Genomic DNA, 19428 nt, shown 5'->3' on the forward strand with positions numbered 1-19428 from the left:
TTTGTCAGCAAAAAAAATGGAAACATTTTTTACAAAACAGTCCAAGAGGCTCAACAGTGATGAAGATCAGTAATACAAAACACCCAACCTGGAAAAAATCACATTTAACTATCATGATTTTATTGAGAATCAAACCTGGATACACCCGGAAGAGGAATATTTGCAGAGACTGTCTAATAAAATATTAGGAGAAACAGAAAAACAAATGAGAACATAATATATATTTTTTAAACACCCGAATGACAATGTATAACTTCTAAAAAAGGTATTAAAGTCACAAAAAATATAAAGGATGAATAGGGAGTTTTTGGCTAAAATCTCTCCCTCCTTCCTTCCAATTTTGAAATCCAAGCTTGTGAATTTTGGTATGATGTTTTTTTCTAAATATTATAGCTCAAGAAAATTTATTCATATTTTGGGTGTGCATTGTACAAAAATTACTACTGTAAAAAAATTGTACTGACTCTACTTTCGTATAATGGAACGATAGTTCTGTTGAATCATTAAAATGTAATGATGTTCCAATGGAATCATGGGCTCATTGCTTGTATGATGACACAGATTATCAATAATTTATATTTAAAGAGAAAAACTGTAACTAACACTATTTTCTGTCAATTTTATCCATCAATTCTTTTTTTAATAGATAGACCATGTTTAAATTTCATTTAAAAAATACGTCAAATTTAAATCACAAGGTTTTAATTGAGATTATAACAACATTTTGATTTTGTCCAAATGTTTGTAGACAAATTATAAATTTATTTATACAAATAAAATCATTTAAAAACGCATCTTTTGCATTAAATATATAACTGAAATCTTCAATTCGTTTCAACTTTCTGTAATATTCCTGAAACAGCGTCCAATAGAACTGTATCTCCGGTTTTAAAAACTGATGTAGCTCCTTGAGCCCCAACTATACATGGGAGACCATACTCCCGCGCTACTACAGCTCCTGTAAACATTACACTTTATTAATATTTATCTTTTTTTTCTTTCTTTAATCTCACTTTTTTTAATTATGTACTATAATGATTACATAAGTCCATGTCAAAAAGCTGCATCCATTAAAGTGGCGGGGAGACAAGTTAAAAATAACTATAATTTATTGGATAATGTATTCTGAACGCTTTTTTAAATAAAAAAATAGTTTTTGATTGAGCGATTTTTGATAATGTTATTAATTTTTGATAAATGTGATAAAAAATACATATTTTAAAAATAAACATTAACCATCAACCCAATTATTTTAGTTTGACATTAATAACCATGTTAGAAAATGGTAACCCTGGTAGAGTGGGGAGTGAACCATAAATTTATAATCTGGAATTCGCAACACTACCACAGGATCACAATATAAGCCTAATTGAGGGGAGAAATGTCCATATTTTTATTGTTAATGTGTACACTACTAATAAGAAATTATAAAAATATTTTTACCGTGTGATATTAGTCCTCCTAATTCTGTAACAACACCTTCAATAAGGGGGAAGTATGGAGACCACCCTATATCGGTACTGTGAGTTATCAAAATATCACCCGACTGTAATTGATCAATCTGAAATGAGATGATATTATGATTTTTCATCAACCACAAATTTATGTACATTTATAATAAATATATTATTTACATACCTCTAATATTGATTTTATAACACATGCTCTAGCAATGATTTTCCCAAAGTATACAGGGGTGCCGGCTACTTTTACATTGCTGCAATTTTTCATCATTTCATCATCAAGAGCTGGTGTTAGTGGTTTTGCGAATCCCCAAACCAATTCCGAAAATTGAAGTTTATCCCAACGAGGAAAGAATCGGCGCCGTAATGTTGCCCTGAAGTTATAAATGTTTTCTAAGTGCTTACCAACAATTTGAGAAATAAAAATACTAGCAAAATTGTTTACTTTGTAATGTAACCCGGATTTCTTGTTTTAATATATTTCCCCAATTCTGAGTGAGTCATAAAGAATATCAACTTTGTATCTGGTAATCGCCATTCCATCACCATTCTTTTTCCTAATTCAAGGTAAGCCATTCTCATCGTATTGACACATGAAATAAAAGATGCTTTAGTTGCTTCTCGTCTCGCCACTGCTCTCTGGCACATTGGAATCACATATTTGAGCACCTTTCTAAAAAGACAATTCATAAAACACCTATGTTTCGATTTCTATATTTTATATCTTGCGGAAAATCAAAAAACTTAATCTTACTTTGTTGTATTACTTATAGGAGACACAAGCTCTTCAATAATATCACTTGTAGTTTTGACAGAGGGAGTATCTTCATCTTTAGGAGGTATTTTAACTGTAGTTTGTAATAATTTAATCAGGGGTGTCGGGTCAATCTTCCATGTATCAGTAAGAAAATCAAACTGCAAGCAAGTCAAAATATTCAGTATTTAATTATGTATGTATAAAGTTTGTGTCAAATCACTAAAAGAAATTTAATATGCTGACCGGTTTCAGAACACTACTATTCTTTTGTCGAGACTTAATAAACAAACGATAAATATTTTAAATCTTACTAAATAACAAGTAGATACCCAAAAGTGTTTCACATCTAGACTACATATTTAAAGAAAAGGAATAAGGTGTAGGTACTGGATTGAATGATATTTTAATTACATATTAAACATTTTTAGTAAAGGACTGGTTTAAAGTTTTTTAAATTTGGTTATAATTATGGGAAGATAATTAACAGTTTTTGAATTTCTAATTATTCGTAATTTTCTAATTTTAGATCTCTTGCAAACATTTGTTATACATATAAGATTTTCGATCCATTATTATTATAAAAAGTGTGATTACATATTTTAAATTAGGTGGTTATCGAATTCAGAAAAGTTATTATTACTTTAACGCCACCTGTGTTCAGAAACTGGGCAGAATATTTAATTTATTCAACTGATTTTACACAACCTATATACATAGTTAAATGATTTAATGTGGAAAATCACAAAGTTAGCACTTAAAATATTGTGTCTTTCAAAAACGGCATCAAGAAAAGAATTCTAAATATTTAGCACACTATCAAAAGATTTCCGAATATTTAGTAAAGGATTAAAACTAAAACCGGTACATATTTTTTTGGAAAAACATTTACATGGAAGGTATATATTTTTTTCATCAAATTACCTCTCTTATACATCTGTGACCATGTCTGTCCAAAAATTGAGTAAAAAGTTTGTATTCATTTGGACAATTCATATCAAGCCACTTTAATGCATTTGTAGGTTCTTGCTTACAGAAACCCTCGACATTTCCTGACGATTTAATAGCAATTGTCAATTTATGTAACATTTCTGGGATTTCAGCCGAGACAACATTAGTGCACGAAGATAAAATGGTTCCAATATCTCGATAATTTTCCATAGAAAAGTCTAAAATTGTAAAAAATGTAATGTATAAAGAAAATTCTTTAAAATAAATCATAAAATATGCAAAAAAATAATTTTAAAATTTACCACTTCTACCCTCCAAAAGAATTGTCAAAAATACTATTTGAGAAAACACACTAGCCGAACTGCAACCACTGTGATATAGAGAACTTTTATACAGTTTAATCATACATTCATCGATTGCATTGTATACTTCGAGACATGTTTTTTTATTGCTTAATTCTATAGTAAAATTCTTAGCAAGAAGAATTGAGTTTTCACTGTTAGATTTACTCATCCACAAAACCTGTAAATAGTAATATGTCATTTTTTCAAATTAATAAATTAAAAACATTTGAAAATGAACAAAATAATACTCGTATACCATTGATTATAAAATACTTACATAAATCATGTCCTTAAACATTTTTATTTGGGTTTTTAAGCCCATAGGTTCATTTCGATGAACTCCAATTGAATGCATTCTATTATCAGTCACAATATGTCCAAATATTCCTAGATCCATTGTTTTAGAGCGGATAGTAACAGTCTTTTCATTTTCCTTTAAAAGTGTCTATAAAAATATATTTTAAGATGTTTTTATTTAAAATTTTTAGGTAACTACAAACATTTTCTTTCTAATTAGTATTAACGATGCAAAGCGAACATATGATCATTAAGTGATTTTTTCGTAAAAATATAATTACTACATGATTTAACAGACTGTTTCCATGCTAGCATCATATCCTACAATACACACTGTATAATACAATGCAATGATAAATGTTACTTTTAATAATAAATGTTGAACGGTGAAAGTACCCATACAAGGGTCCCGGAGAAAAAATCTGAATTCAATAATTTCATATAAATATTGAATATGATATGTAGTTCCCCGCGGAATACTTTGAAAATCAGTAAACTGGTATCTGTTACAATATTATGTAAAAAATAATATTAAGAACATAAATTATAACCAAAGGGTTACTTGGTGAAGATATTATACCAGTACCTACTCTCTTCAGAGAAGTGCCGAGTTAATACATATATTTTATTTTTAATGTGTCAACTTAAACAAGGGTCATAATGATCTTTTATATATATATAAAAAAATAAATGTTCATATATGTGTCCTTGATAGACTGATTTACGAGCGATTTTCAGTAAATGTAATATTTGCCACGAGCATGTTTATAACTCTTAAAATCTTCAATTTATTAAGTAGAAAAAAAGATAGGAGCGTAAGTATTTTTTTCATTGTTCACCAAGGCTGCATTCACCGAGAATGTACGTACAAAAAATAAGAAGGACATTATTTTATTGTGTATAAAAAAGTTTTTGATTGTTTGCAAACAAAATTAGTTTTTTATGGATCCCAATCAGATTATATCCTTAAACTCCTTATAATTTCTACCCATTTATTTATTTTTACTGGATTTTTGGTGGAGTTTCAAATGAAATATCAAGCTCACGTCAAAACTGGCTGAGCGTTTGGGCACGAGTTAAGTGTCATTATGTTAGAAGGCTCAGAGCGCGTTTATGTGTACTAATAGTCGATGGTTTTATTTAAGAAAACCGAACCTGTTTCTTTGGTTGAAGCAAACTTTGTAAGTATACTTAATAATGTTTTATCTTGAGAGGAAATGCGGTCTGATTTTTCTTCATACAAACGTATTCTCGTATTTTCACCCTGGATTATAGCACTATAAAAATGCGTGTCTCAATAGTTCTGCTTTATTGATGAATAGCCCATAAAAACATTCAGTTTTATCTGCGGTCTTTGGGCGCACGGAATACAAATATGAAAAGTATTTTTGAAAAACACCAAAACTACCGATACAGAAAATTTCATTCTGATTCTCTATTTAAAAAAAAAAAAAAAAAAATCGGTTCAGTTTTGAGTTGCGGAAAATGGGGCAACGAAATGTCGATTTTGCCTATTTTAGTTAGGTATAAAAGGTCCGAAATGCAGTTGTCTTTTTCGCATAGCATCAGAGAGGCATCTTCAAAACAGTGACAAGAAAACAATCTTCAAATGCCTATTTATCAAAACTCCCTGTCACCGCATATCCTCGCAATTTATGTAATTCGAAACACAAAAATAATAATTTATATATAAATATTTAATTTTAACTTAATACAATAATTGATATCAAACTTTCGATTGTGTTCATTTAATATTTATGTGTTTATTTATATTCGAGTATGTACTCAAATCTAGCAATAGGAAAGCATTGCCGGGTTCAGCTCATATTTTATAAATGCATGTGTTTAATGTTTGAACAGTGCTTTATTCTGTTTGGTATCAAATGTAACATAGCATTACAGCACCGTTTGTAAAGAGATTTTTAGCACAGTTTTTTAAGAGATAAAGATGATAAACTTACATTGAACATATTAAGCCCCACATGGTGATGGGTGCAAGTTAATCCTCTGATATAATACTTAGTCTTCGGGATGGAACTCGCTTCAGATAATGAATCATCTATATGTTTAGAAACAACACTATTTGCAAGAGGCGAATAACAACCTGGTAGAACCTGAAAGTTTAAAAAATACAAATAATATCCTACTTATTTTAACGAGGCAAACAATGACGGCATTTTCCACTTTTTTTAGTTATGAGTAATATGCTATAAATGTTTTTTTAGCACTTTTCCCAGACTGCAAGGCTAATTGATTATTTTATTTTATTATTATTGTTTCCAGAAGTTATATTTTATTGCTATTAATCAGTAAATTATCAACTAATATGAAATCAATAGACGGTTTTGGTTTGTTTTTTGTGTTTGTTCTATAAGGTAAAGAAGACTGCCGTCATTGTTACGGAACTAAATATAACAGAACTCTTTTAACTAGAACCATTAAAATTTATTCATAAATTGGCCACTGATTAATTTGTAGACAAAGAAATAAAACTTGAAAAAAATTCAAGCAAACACAAGAATATCAGAACAATATCATATACAACATTTTAAAATGAGACAATAAATAAACCTGGGATTGAAATTATACTTTAAACTAAACAAAAGACTCAGACAACCTTTACAAATGATGTTAAAAATAGTATCATTAACAATAGAATATGAACTTGAAAAAGAACAATTATTTTGTTAAATGAATGTAATCCGTGAGGGTTTATATAATAAATTTCCTTTTTTTTTTAATATTGCGTAAAAAATGTATGAGATACTGCCATTTATGCCCTAAACCTTTGCAGTTGTTAACAGTATTGTTGTTTCTCTATCCATCGCCATTTCTAATTAATTTCAGATCAATGGTGGAGATTGCAGTGTTTGTTTTAAAACTTCTCAAATTTACTCACCCAGCCCGTGGCTCTTTTTGGTGAGGCAGAACTATGATTCAATTTTGTTTATTGTAAATATGTTTTGTATTACATAAACTAAAAAAAATATTAAAAAATACCCACCTCGCCAGTATTGGCAAATGTAAGTAGATCATCTTCAGACATAACAGCGCTATCCAATTCATGAGCTAATTCAAATTCACTCCAACTGTTCAAGCTGGTTATAGGTCTAGCTTGCAATAAATAAATTCTATCCTGCAAAATAAAATAAAAGAATTAAAAGCTAACTTTAAAAAGATTCTGTCCGCCTCGTGGTGAAGTCAGCATATTTGCCCACCATGTAAGAGGCTTTGGGTTCCATTCCTGACGTGATCAACATGAAACATTTACTCAAAAATGTGTTTTTACATTAAAATATTTCATAGTCTCTAGACCTGAAGCATAACACTGAATCTTTTACCTTTAAGTAACAAAAAATTATCAAGATGCACTGCAGTAATGTACCAATGCAGTGCCCTATGAAAAGGTTTTACATTGATAGTGTTTGTAATTTGTATTGGCCTGTTATGGTGCAAAAGAAAAAGAAACTGAAAATGAAGTTTAATAAATTAACTAATAATCATTGGAAGTACCAACATACAATTACTATGTTATTTAATATATCGGTCACTAAAACAAATTATACTATAATAAATTATATTACCTGTACTATAGCCCATTCGATATCTCTAGGAAGTCCCCAAAGTTTTTCCTGGTAGATGGCTATTTCGCCAAGTAACAAACATTCTTGTTCTGAAATACTTAAAGTACACGCTTCGTGATCATCTGTTTCTAATGTTTTAGTTCCAGAATCCTCAGTTGAGGGCATCTTTTGTAATACTATCCTTTGACCCTTTTTTCCAATATCGACCTTTTTTATTTTAATGTTATCATGAATATCTCTTTCAATAATTATAGTATCTGGATCCACTTGCCCAGAAACAACACTCTGAAAATTAACAATATAATATCAGTAAGTATTTTGAGATAGTAACTTTAACTGTATTTTTTTAATAATAAGAAACTTTTACTTCATTTTTTCATCAATGCTGTCTAAAGAGCTCACTTTAAAGAGCAAACAATTAATTTATTACTATATTACAACAGAGATGGAGAAAATTTTGAAGAAGGGAATATAGAAGTCATGACCTGTCATTAGCTGGTTTAAGTGGTCACTTTACACAGTGTAACATGCATCATTCTGCCTATGTTTAAACATGAATATTTTTTCAATTTTTTGATCTGTTAATTTTTGTAAAGTTGAAGAGATGGAACCTTTATCGATGCGGGAGAGATTTAAAAAAAAAAGAAAAAGAGAAATACTCGAGTTCTTACTATTTACTCAAATATTTAAATTTTCAAACCACTTCCTTAAAGCTGTAAATAGCTTGTGCTGGAAAAATGAAAATCGAGTTGTGGTAGAGTGGAATTTGAACCTTCGACCTTTGGTCCGTGAGTCCACAATACTATCACGGGACCACGAACTGGTTCAAATTCAGATTAATTTGACTTTATTATTTACTACAATGCCTGTTTATATATTTTTCAATTTTTATGCTGCTTCTTGGACCAGTTGGTTTAGTCAATATTTTGAGTTTGTCAAAATATTTTAAACACGTGGATTGGATTTCACCTTTAAGGAGTTAATTTAACACAGTGTGTAAATTAGCCACTAAAACCAGCCAATGACAGGTCATAAGCCGTGTATATGCCTAGACTTCCGTATCCCTCCATATCTTACAGACTTTTGCCTATGACACTATAAAAAGGAATTCATTTTCGAAGAACTAAATAAAATAATAAAATCTATAACCTTACAGACTTTTGCCTATGACACTATAAAAAGGAATTCATTTTTGAAGAACTAAATAGGCAAAAATAAAATTACTTAAAAAACATACCTCTCCAAGGCCAAAATTAGACGTTATAAAGATACTAGATGGGTCGCCTGTATTGGGGTGTCTTGTAAACATCACTCCAGCTGCTCGAGCATCAACCATAACTTGAACCACAACTCCCATTCCACATTGAACTGGTTGTCCATGTTGCCTAAAGTAACAATTTATTTTGGTTGCGGTCTGCTATTAGGACACCTTTTTGGATATAGAAATATATTTGATTTTTCACTAATATTGAGTAAACTTTTTTCTAGTTTTTCTGTATTAGTTTATTTTTCATAAATATGATATAAATAAAAAATATTCCACAGTATTATTAGTCTTTAAGTAAAGCTCTAAGAAAGGGGTGCCGTTATCTAGCGGCCATGATATGCCGTGATGCTTAATTCAAAGAGAGCGGTATCATTTTATAAACTTATTTTTATATAACTCTGAGACGCAATAGGCCAGAAAATGAACAAGACATATTTAGCATTATTAGTACACATATTTTGAAGATGAGGTGCATCAGAAAAACAATAATTTAGAGGAGAGAGAGATGTTAAAAAATAATCTTACAGATTGTGTATTTTAAGGTTTAGTCCAAGTAAATTTTTTTTTATGGTTTTCTTATCAAATTAATTTAAAAAATGTCATTTTTTAGTGTCCGAACCAAGTTTGCACTCATTTTCAGACTGAAAAATATTCAATGCCATATGAGAATAAACGTTCCCAAACTGTTTGTACCGCTATGATGGCTGTTCTGCACGAGCAACGCTCCCTAAGAAACCCACGCTATCTGGTTTGTATAGGCAACATTTTAGTGATGTCATTTACCACTACATGACGGCCACTAGACGTTGGCACCACTCGCTTAGGAAACCAAAGCTTAAGTAAATCATAATTTCATTGTACCTACCTGCGATATTCTACACTTTGAAATGTAAACAGCGAAGACCAGCATTTTTGAACACCAAGAAGAACATCTTCAACTGAATGGCACCCTAAAATTGTTGCATTTTGTCCAGCTGCAGAAAGTTCTTCGGAATCTTCTCCAATACCTATATAAATAAAATAACTGGTACATATTTGGTTGCATTATTTTAATAAAAATAATTAAAATGTCAATTCTTTCTAATTGGCAATTTTCTAGGTATTAAATTGGGGTTAATTTTAATAAGGAAACTGGATGTAGTGCCTGCTTTTAGAAGATAACTAAAGAAAATTAGAAGGTGATTTTAGAATAAAAGATCAAACCTGAAGATCGAACAGCGTAGTAAAGGTCTTTAGTTATTAGGTTGTCAGTTTCTGAGTCGCATAAACTATCAAATGAACAAATTATGTGTTCTTTGACTAAATTATGAATAGGTGTACTTATAAATAGGGCTGTAACTCTGCAAAAGAAAAAAGTGCAACATTTTAATTCATTCTTCATATTATTTATAAGCTTAACATTATGTTCATGTAAGAAATTGAGTTTCGTATTGCAACAAAACTGTGAGGAAAAAATGTTTTTTAAATATTCTAAGTACCTTTGGCATGCATCTTTTAGAGCCGATTCACTATAGTTAGTATTTACATGTTCTATCTTTTGAATAGCCTCTTGTATTTCTGGATAATGCTTTAAATGGGATTCTAGAGCATGCGCTGTTATGCAAAATCCTTTTGGTATTTTGTACTAGAAGAAATATTTTATTAATAAAATACCTATATCTACTTAAATGCTACACAAAAATTTGTCACTATTATATCATATCAGCAATTACGTATATAATTAAATAGTTTCAATGAGGAAGTTCAGTGTCTTTTTTTATTTTTTTTTATTTGTTCATAGAATATTGAACTAAGCCAAAAAAAAATGTTTTTATTTTTATGTATTGTATTATCAGCGCTATGATTTTTTTAAGTTTTGTGTTTCTGAAATAACTCCGCGTGTGACGTCAGAGGTTGTTCTTTGACAGTTCTTCTGATTGGTTCGTTTACGGTGACCAAACTGGATATCCTTCAAAGCTCTCATATCATTGGATGGTTCATATGAACCAGTGACGTCATTCAAAGTAGTGCGTTTTTATTAATTTTTAAAAAATTTTTTTGTACATTTTTAAGAAATTTTACGGTACAATTTGATGCTGTAATTTTTACCGCGCGCAAGAAAATATTTTTTGTATCCAATTTCCCGAAGGGCTGAAGTTTCTCATTGTTGCATATTGCCTTTAATAAAGATGTCAAAGTTACATATTATGTATACACCTTTACAAACTGTTCTTGAATATTCATATTATTGGTTGCACGCAGGATAAATCCAATTTATCAAAAATATTTTATTTAAAAAAAAATCTATTTAGCTAAATCTTTACCTCTATTTAGAGGCTTGTCAGCAGGTGAGATAGAGGGGATATGGAAGGAGGTAATGAAAAATACACTACAACACCCAGGCCAAATGAGGAAAAAATCTTTCTTGGATTTTTTTCTTGCAACTGGCAGGAATCAAACCCGCAATGCCAGTTTACAGTTGGCCGTCTTACCAACTGCGCCATGGCGCCTGTCAAAAATTAAATAATTACAGTGTATTACGTATAATGTAGGAATTTATATGCACTATATGCACTTATGTTTAAAAATTAAACTAATTAAGGTACCTTATTTGTAGCTACTGAAGTCAGTAGACCAAGAGAAGCTCCTTTACCCCCAACAGCATCGGGACAATGTGAAGCTCTTTCTTTGAAACTCACACAAAAAGGGATTGTACTGTTTAAATCTTCGAGGCTTAACCATTTTAATTGCTTCACCGTGATATTGTGTTCTTCTCTTGAAACATCATCTAAAAATAACTACAAGTATAAATAAATAAAATTCATACGGGTGTCGTTTCAATAATAATTTAATTAAACTTAAATAAGTGTTTTTTTTGCAAAGTAATAGATTCTAAGTTAAATAAAAATATATAAAATATACCTGTATTTGGGTATCCCAGTTGCAACACTCCTGATCCTTGGTAGCCATTCAAGCCAGCTTGAAAGGGAACTATGATATTTTCCCAATTTCTGTTTTTGAAACTTCGACTAAGATTATTTTGAAGACTGATAAACAGCATTAAATTCATGGATTGTGCTGAAAAATTATTTCACATTGTGCACTAAAATAGTATATATGTATTTATTTATATTTCATTTTCCATTTACATTTAGTTTTCAATTATATTTTTGAAATTGCTAAACTTTATGAAATAGCATGACAAATGAAATAAAAATTACAATATAAATTAATTCATAAATTTATTATCTACGGAACCAATTTCTCAAACCCCTGTAATTTTGTGGAGCATAAAATATTAGAAGGTACCCTATCACTTATTTTCAATCACAGAATAGTGCTTTCAATACTGTGCCATTTAATTTATGCCATTTTAATTTTGGCACCAAGTGTGTTTGTGGCACTACAAGAGACATAATTACACCTAGAATAATTTGTACTTGCCTTATTTGTGTGATTTTTGTTTACCGATTTCATGAATATAGCATAGTAATTGTCAAATCATATTTATTATTGAATCAGTAGGACTTACATGAAAGTTTAATGGAAAATGATTTAGGTAAATCCATATCGTCTTCTCCAATGGTAGACAAATCAATATCAATGGCATCAATCGGTTCGACATTTCCATTGGGTAGTCTGATACTTCCGAATTTCACCCTGAAAGCAAAATTCATCATTAACATATTACAACAGAGATGAAGAACATTTTAGACAAGATAATATTGAAGTCTAGGCATCTACAGGGCTTTTGACCTGTCAGTGGCTGGTTTAAGTGGTCTACAAAAATTTGAACAAACTTAAAATATTGTTAAAAAATTCATTACAAAAAGTTTGTCATTTTTGTGTGTTGCTTTTAATGCTTGCTTGCTTTGAAATATTTTCTTATTTCTGGCGTTTAATTAGCGGGAATGGAATGTAATAGCTTAACCCATTACATGGTAATCAACTGAATGCTTGTAATTGAGTAAATATGTGCTATTGATTTTGAAAACATGGAATCAAAATTATCTGATTGTTACGTTTTTAAATACAAAAATTGAATTAAAACATTTTTACAACAGAAAACATACCTACTAATACTACTACATAACCTACTAATTATTCATTAGAACAAGCATAAAAAAAAAACAGTAGATTTAACATAACATAAACTATACTTACTGTGTAAGGCCTTTTCTAAAGGATTCAACTCCAATATAATATGCAGCGCCATCAAAACCAGCTCCATATATAGTTAAAGACCTGCTGAGTAAAACCTTTTCTGGTTCCCATCTTCTCAGTCTTACCCCGTAAATAGAATTAGACAAAGCTTCTTCTTTGTCGTTCATTGTGACGGTCCCACACATACTTCCATACTGTTCATAACCACGCTTTGGAGATTGTGTTCTGAAACATAGAATATTTTGCTAAATGTTATTAAATATTTGTTAATAACCTGTTCCCGGCTTTTCTATGTCTACCGGTTTCGAGACGTACCCGTCTCTTCGTCAGGACACCAATTAAACCAACATGCAAAACCCACTATACACCTTCACCATAGTTGTTGCACAAAAATATAAAAACCAACACGACGTGCATTTTAATAAGTACATGCACCGATTAGGACAAACATGCACTGATCAGATTATGAAAATATTTTATGTTGTGGGAGAAATAGTTGTAAAAAGAGGGAGGAAATGAAGCGAGGGGCGTGAGTTTAAAAGGCATAGGATGACCATTACAATGGAACATCGTATGATAGAATATATTGAAAGGTTGTTTGATAATTTGATCAAAGGAACATTATTTTTTAAAGCATTCCTAATGTGGAATATTTCCATATTATTTACTTTTAACCCTTTATTATTTGTACATGTAAGGGTTGCTTATTAAAATGCATTTCGTGTTGGTTTCATATTTTTGTACAACAACTAAGGTGAAGGTATATGGTGGGTTTTACATGCTGGTTTAATCGGTGTCCTGACGAAGAGTCGGGTGCGCTTCGAAACCGGTAGACATGGAAAAGTCGGTAAGTGGTTATATACCAATATTTAATAACATTTAGCAAAATGTTTGTAAGTAGACACAAAAGTCGCAAATATCTTACATTCCATGTGCCCAATTCGGGTCTTTCCACTGTTCTGTTGCAATCGCTTCAGCCATTAAATTATTACTAGAATCATCCGGGGTTCTTATTGGATCTGATGCTGCAATCCAACTACAAAATAAAAATCATAGCGTAATTTATGTTTACTCATATTGTTGGCTTATTATTTAAGTATTATATACGCCACAGATTCTGACCTACATACTATTACAGAGCAATTAATACATTATTTGCTCCATAAAAATGTTACTGTGTTTTGCTACTACGTACATAAAATTAAACTTCAGGTGTTGAAGATTATTATCACCGATGTTACTTCGCTTTCGCAGCATTCCATTGAAAATAATTCGCCATCTCATAAAAGGTTCCAGTAGAACTAATGACAGTCCTCCCGCTCTCCATGTTTCTGAAGATCCATCATAAATCATGGTGTCATGTTCATCTAAAATTTAAATTTTAGAGTGATTTGTAAAGAGTTGTATGGCAAGTAAAAAGGCACAAATTAAACGCCTATTGGCTTTGAGAAAACATAAATTAGATCCCTAATATAATTTCATCAGGAAAGCTGATAATATTTATATTTTTTTAAATACTATATTCGTGTTACTAAAATTATTTCCCCCCAATGTCTATTTAGAAATATTTATTTAAACTTGAAAGATATCCTATTATGTACATGTATGCAGTCTATAAAAAAATTAGAAAATAATAAGGGTCGGAACTAAAAAATATATATATGAAAAAACTTACAAATTATACTCAATGAATGAGTGTTCATTCATTAGGTTTTTTATTTTATCACCGTATATCATAAATTTGCATCCATTAGGTAGAATTTATTCTGGGGGTACCTACTACAAATAATGATACCAAAAAATGTTTTGCGCCATCCTATTTACAAGGCCTCCACCCCGGTAAATGAACTATCAACTGTTGATTTCAATTGTTTACCGTTTATTGACTTGTATATGTATTCTAAATAAGTATTTTTCTAACTTCTTCTAATTTTAAGATTATTTTAATACAACCTATACGAAAAAATGTACTCCTGTTCTCCACTGCAATATATGTATGTATCCTCATATATTTTCTACTAATATGTAATGATTTTTATTTTTCTTTCTCTTCTTAATTCATTTTTATTTTTTGCTCCTTTCTTTGTGTAAAATACATTTCTGTCTTTATATTTAAAAAAGCTATTTTTTTTCTTTCCACTTTTATACTTATATGTAAAGATGATATTTTTGATATTTTTCTTTTTCTTCTAAAAATCATTTATACATTTTTTGCTACTTATTTGTAAAATACATGTCTGTCTTTATTTGTATATATGTATGTAAAAACATGTAAAAGCCTAAAAGGCGTTAAAATAAATGAATAATACATTGTTGTATGAATTTTTAGATAGTTTATTGACTGAGATATTTATTTTTTATTTATTCATGTAAAGACCTACATATTACAAAAACAACGTATCCCTAACTCTCTGAGGCCAAGATCCCTGTGTTGAGTTGGGAAACACAAGCTACAACATCATTATATTATATGCATATATATTATGTCTATTGAACGAACCGGGCATCAATTTGGTGTAAAATAAGGAAATATCACATACTTCAAATAGCGATAAAATATATATATGAAATGGATTTAGAAAAAACAATTTGTTTTCAAAATTAATAAGGACATTGTGGAAAAATGTTTTCATACATAACTTTAAAAAATAAATTATTAAAAAATATGTCCCTACAAAAACGCGACATGTTTGGCCTTGATAATTATGACGTCAATATTCGTAACGATGTTCTATTTAAATTTAAACGATCACAAAGTTCAAAATTTACATGAATCGTGACGTATTAGGGGCGTGGTCAATGCAATGACCGTTTTCGCGGGAATTAAAAATTATAAATTAAAAAATATTTTTTACGCTACTAATAAGTAGTACAAGTTTTTTACTCGACCCTAATTAATTTGAAATTGTAAAAAAAACGTGATATTTTTCTATTACAATTTCACAACACTAAAGTACCTATTATCTAGGTAGGAAAATTGTAACAATAATTTACTTGAATACAATTATTGTAATCAAGTTACCAAATGTGTAATTAGCAAACGAATGTTTAAATAGCAAATGCATTACTTAAAAATTGAATTATTTTTCCATCTGTCAGATTGTCGAAGAAACGAAATGGAAATTTCGTTAGTGTTGCCAGGGTAGTATTTTTTTTACCCTACTTTCATCTAATGAGAGAACTAATAAAAATTAGATCTCGGATTAAACAACTCTGTGGTGGACATTTATATCCGTTTTATGTCAAATAAAATTTGTTTTATATTTTAAGTTCAAAGTTCATTAATTCAATTGCTCTAAATGACCCTTTACTTATCTACTCTGTTGTGTCAATCAATATTTCCACGTGCACAATTAAATTTTAGAGAAATTAACCGATTTTTTTTTTAACCTTAAATTTGTGTTATGATTATATTTTTTCCCATCGGGTAACATTACGCGACGACGTCACGAATGCGCGCGGTGAAAGTAGAACATAGTGGGGAGATTTTTGGACACAGTCCGATGTATTAAAATATGATTCTACGCTCCTTCTGGACTATTCTTAATTCTATGAGGTAGGTACATATTTAAAAATATATTTTATTTACATTTGACTTACTAGGTAAATGAAAGGTGGTTCCATCTGACAATGTCAATATAAGAATCAAATCTGAAATTCGGTGTGATTTCCTTGTGAACTTAATGAGTAAGGTATACCCGTCTCTATTTGTTCCGAATATTTCTTGCGTGTCGCAGGTATCATCGTCTAACTTGAGTGGTTCATCTGTAGCAGGTTCCAATTTAATTTCTTCGTTTTGTCGCGATTTTTTCCATTTTTTTAAAACATGAAAGGCCCACCACTTCTTCAAGAAGAAATTCCAGTCTGAAAATGATAAAAGGGTTGTCAATTGACAAACGGTTTCGTTCATTGACATATTAATACACATGAGCCCTGAGCCCTAAAAAATTATGACACTTAACTCATGCCCAACGTGACGCTTAGAATCGAAACCAAAATGCCCGCTTGTGTCATGAAAACGTGTTAATTTTTTTTTGGATAAACATTATAAAAAGGATTACGTAACTTTTCGTTGGTAAATATTTGTTAGTGAACGATTAACAAAGCTTAAAACAATTAATATTCAAATATAATTTTGTACGCGTCAAACTACTCCTAGCGGCGCAATTGAGAAGCTGTACTTATTTACAAGGCTGCACTGGTAGGAATACGTTTTTGAAATGTAATAAATGAGAGTTAATATTATTTTTGAATTCCCCGAAATCCAGTGAAAAGAAATAAATAGGTCGAAATTATTAGGAATTTAAGGAAACAAATTGATTGGGATCCACCAAAAACGAATGTTGATTGTTAACGTTAAAATACCATATTTTTATATACCAAAAATGAGTATCCTCCAATTTTGGTAGCATATGCATGATCGTTAAATGCACCCCTGTCCAAATAAACAAACTAAGTAACTCTGTGTACGTTTTCGTGTCACTAGTCACTACGTTTTAAAACATTTTACTCTACAGGACTCGTCTACGTATTAATTTGTCAATGGTTTCATTAGTTAAATAATTATCCATATAGAAAAAAAAACAAACAAGTCAATAGTAAAAATGTACTTTTTTATATAAAGTTTCGATGACCATTCATTTTTGACAAATATTTATCATTTCAAGATTATTATGGTTTTTCAATTAAATTAAATTTAGCCATTGAAATTAAGTCATTCAGTGTACAGAGTCACAAGTATAATTTGGCGATGGCATAAACATGAACTAATTTTTAATGATATTTATCTTTGCTGGCATCGTTGTTGTGTTTTATTTATAAGTTATTTACGCTAACAAACCCCAAAGTAATACCCTTTAGCCATGCTCAAAGTCATAAAAAGTGGTATAAGAGAGACTATTCTAAAAGTTAAAGCATTTTGTGAAAGGGAACGAAGAAATGATGGGCCATCAAGTCCATTTGAAAAAGTGAACGCTCGAGTTGCTGCTATGATCGGTAGGTGTTGTCATACCTTAAGATTAATTACTCTACTTTTTCAAAGACATTTTTTAATAGACAGATTTTGTGTAGTAAATAAAAAATAAAATAGATTTGTGTAAATGTGTTTTATAAATTCATTAATCCATATTTAATATGGAACTATTGTTTTTTGTAGGTGTATCTAAACGGTCTGTTCAGAGAATTGCTCTCGAAGGAAGTAAATTCGAGGCTTCTTCAACAAAAATAACAACTCCTGGAAAGAAGAGGAAGAGAAAAAAACTATCGAAATTGACAACTTTGATTACTGTGCCATCAGACAAAAAATTCAAAAGTTGTGTGCAGTAAAAAAGAAAGTACCTACCATTCCTAAACTTCTTATTGATCTGAGAAGCGATATTAATTTTGAAGGAAGCAGTGAAACTTTAAGAATGATTCTCCTGGAAATAAACTTCAAATTTAAAAAATGTCACTCTAAAAGAGCAATTATGATGAGATGGAATGATATCCAAGCATGGGGGAAACGGTTTTTATTCGAATTAAAAATGAACCGATTAAGTAATGATAGACGACCAGTCATATGTCATATACCTTGATGAGACATTCATCCACTCATCATATTCAATGAATAAGTGCTGATAATCTAATGAAACACCCGGAATTAAAAAAAAAAAGTTTCATTGGGTACGCGGTGGATAGTTGTAAATGCTGGCAGTGAAGCAGGTTTTGTTGAAAATGCTTCCTTGGTTTTTAAATCAAATACAAAAAGTGGTGACTATCACGATGAGATGAACGCGAAAAATTTTCGGAAAGCTAGTTGAGAAACTCTTGCCAAATTTACCGGAATCATCCATTATTGTTGTGGACAATGATCCATACCATAGCATCAAATTAAATAAAACACCCACTCAAAATAACAAGGCACAAGAATTGCGCGACTGGCTATTGGAAAATAATTTGTCGTACCTACTTACAAAGCGTAAACCGGCTCTTTTAGAAATTACTAAATTTAATAAAAAGCCTCTAGTGTACGAAATCGACAATATTCTCAATCAAAATGGCCATAGAGTTTTGCGGTTGCCTCCGTATCACTGTGACCGGAACCCAATCGAGCTGATTTGGAGCTCAGTTAGAAGAAAGGTTGCAGAAAAGAATATTGGAAGGGACAAAGCAGAAATCCCAAAATTAATGAAAGAGGCATTTCAATCTATTACTTCAGCGGAATTGAAAGCACACTGTGACCACGTCAACCGGGTAGAAGAAGAATACGATAAAAGAGATGATTGCCTAAACTTCAGAGACCAATTTCTTTTTTCACTTAATAGTGACACTGAATCGGACTCAGACTCAACGGGAAGTGAAAGTTTTGATGATGGTGATATGTCAGACATCCATTTGTTTGATTACACTTATATTTAATTCTTATTCTTTATTAATTTTAGATTTTTACTCTATTCTGTATTTTATGTATGCAAATAATGAAATTATATTTAAAGAAACAAAAAGCTTTAGTTATTTTCTGGAGATGTTTCTTAGCTGAAGGCATTTTTAGATATCCCTAAATGATTTCCATAAGATACGTCTTTCATTCAATATATATTATGCATATATGTGTATATTTTTTTTAATTTCCGAAATTCCCCACGAT

At 30.4% G+C, this 19428-nt stretch overlaps 1 protein-coding gene across 5 annotated transcripts in view; it reads right to left on the reverse strand.

The window, feature by feature from the left end:
• Positions 1-206: 206 nt before the first annotated feature.
• LOC148270916 (lipid scramblase CLPTM1L) overlaps positions 207-19428 on the reverse strand; it is a 45431-nt gene continuing 26209 nt past the window's right edge. For 4 of the 5 annotated variants that reach the window (XM_088242047.1, XM_088242051.1, XM_088242050.1 and 1 more), the window contains exons 3-24: positions 16404-16667; positions 13999-14170; positions 13729-13839; positions 12804-13028; positions 12172-12299; positions 11562-11717; positions 11246-11427; positions 10139-10284; positions 9864-10000; positions 9526-9667; positions 8631-8778; positions 7394-7678; positions 6814-6945; positions 5771-5923; positions 3790-3957; positions 3471-3690; positions 3142-3386; positions 2218-2378; positions 1909-2136; positions 1639-1837; positions 1444-1561; positions 207-958 (exon numbers count right to left, since the gene is read on the reverse strand). In XM_088242047.1, the coding sequence (XP_088098173.1) occupies positions 825-958; positions 1444-1561; positions 1639-1837; positions 1909-2136; positions 2218-2378; positions 3142-3386; positions 3471-3690; positions 3790-3957; positions 5771-5923; positions 6814-6945; positions 7394-7678; positions 8631-8778; positions 9526-9667; positions 9864-10000; positions 10139-10284; positions 11246-11427; positions 11562-11717; positions 12172-12299; positions 12804-13028; positions 13729-13839; positions 13999-14170; positions 16404-16667 (3854 nt within the window). In that variant the 3' untranslated portion in view covers positions 207-824. Of the gene's footprint in view, positions 959-1443; positions 1562-1638; positions 1838-1908; positions 2137-2217; positions 2379-3141; positions 3387-3470; positions 3691-3789; positions 3958-5770; positions 5924-6813; positions 6946-7393; positions 7679-8630; positions 8823-9525; positions 9668-9863; positions 10001-10138; positions 10285-11245; positions 11428-11561; positions 11718-12171; positions 12300-12803; positions 13029-13728; positions 13840-13998; positions 14171-16403; positions 16668-19428 lie in introns of those variants that run through there. The other variant, XM_088242052.1, reaches the window with a different exon arrangement.

The sequence above is a fragment of the Micrasema longulum genome, unplaced genomic scaffold (assembly GCF_059751315.1).
Source record: "Micrasema longulum isolate JH-2025_06_02 unplaced genomic scaffold, ASM5975131v1 h1tg003256l, whole genome shotgun sequence".
Classification (NCBI taxonomy): Eukaryota; Metazoa; Arthropoda; class Insecta; order Trichoptera; family Brachycentridae; genus Micrasema; species Micrasema longulum.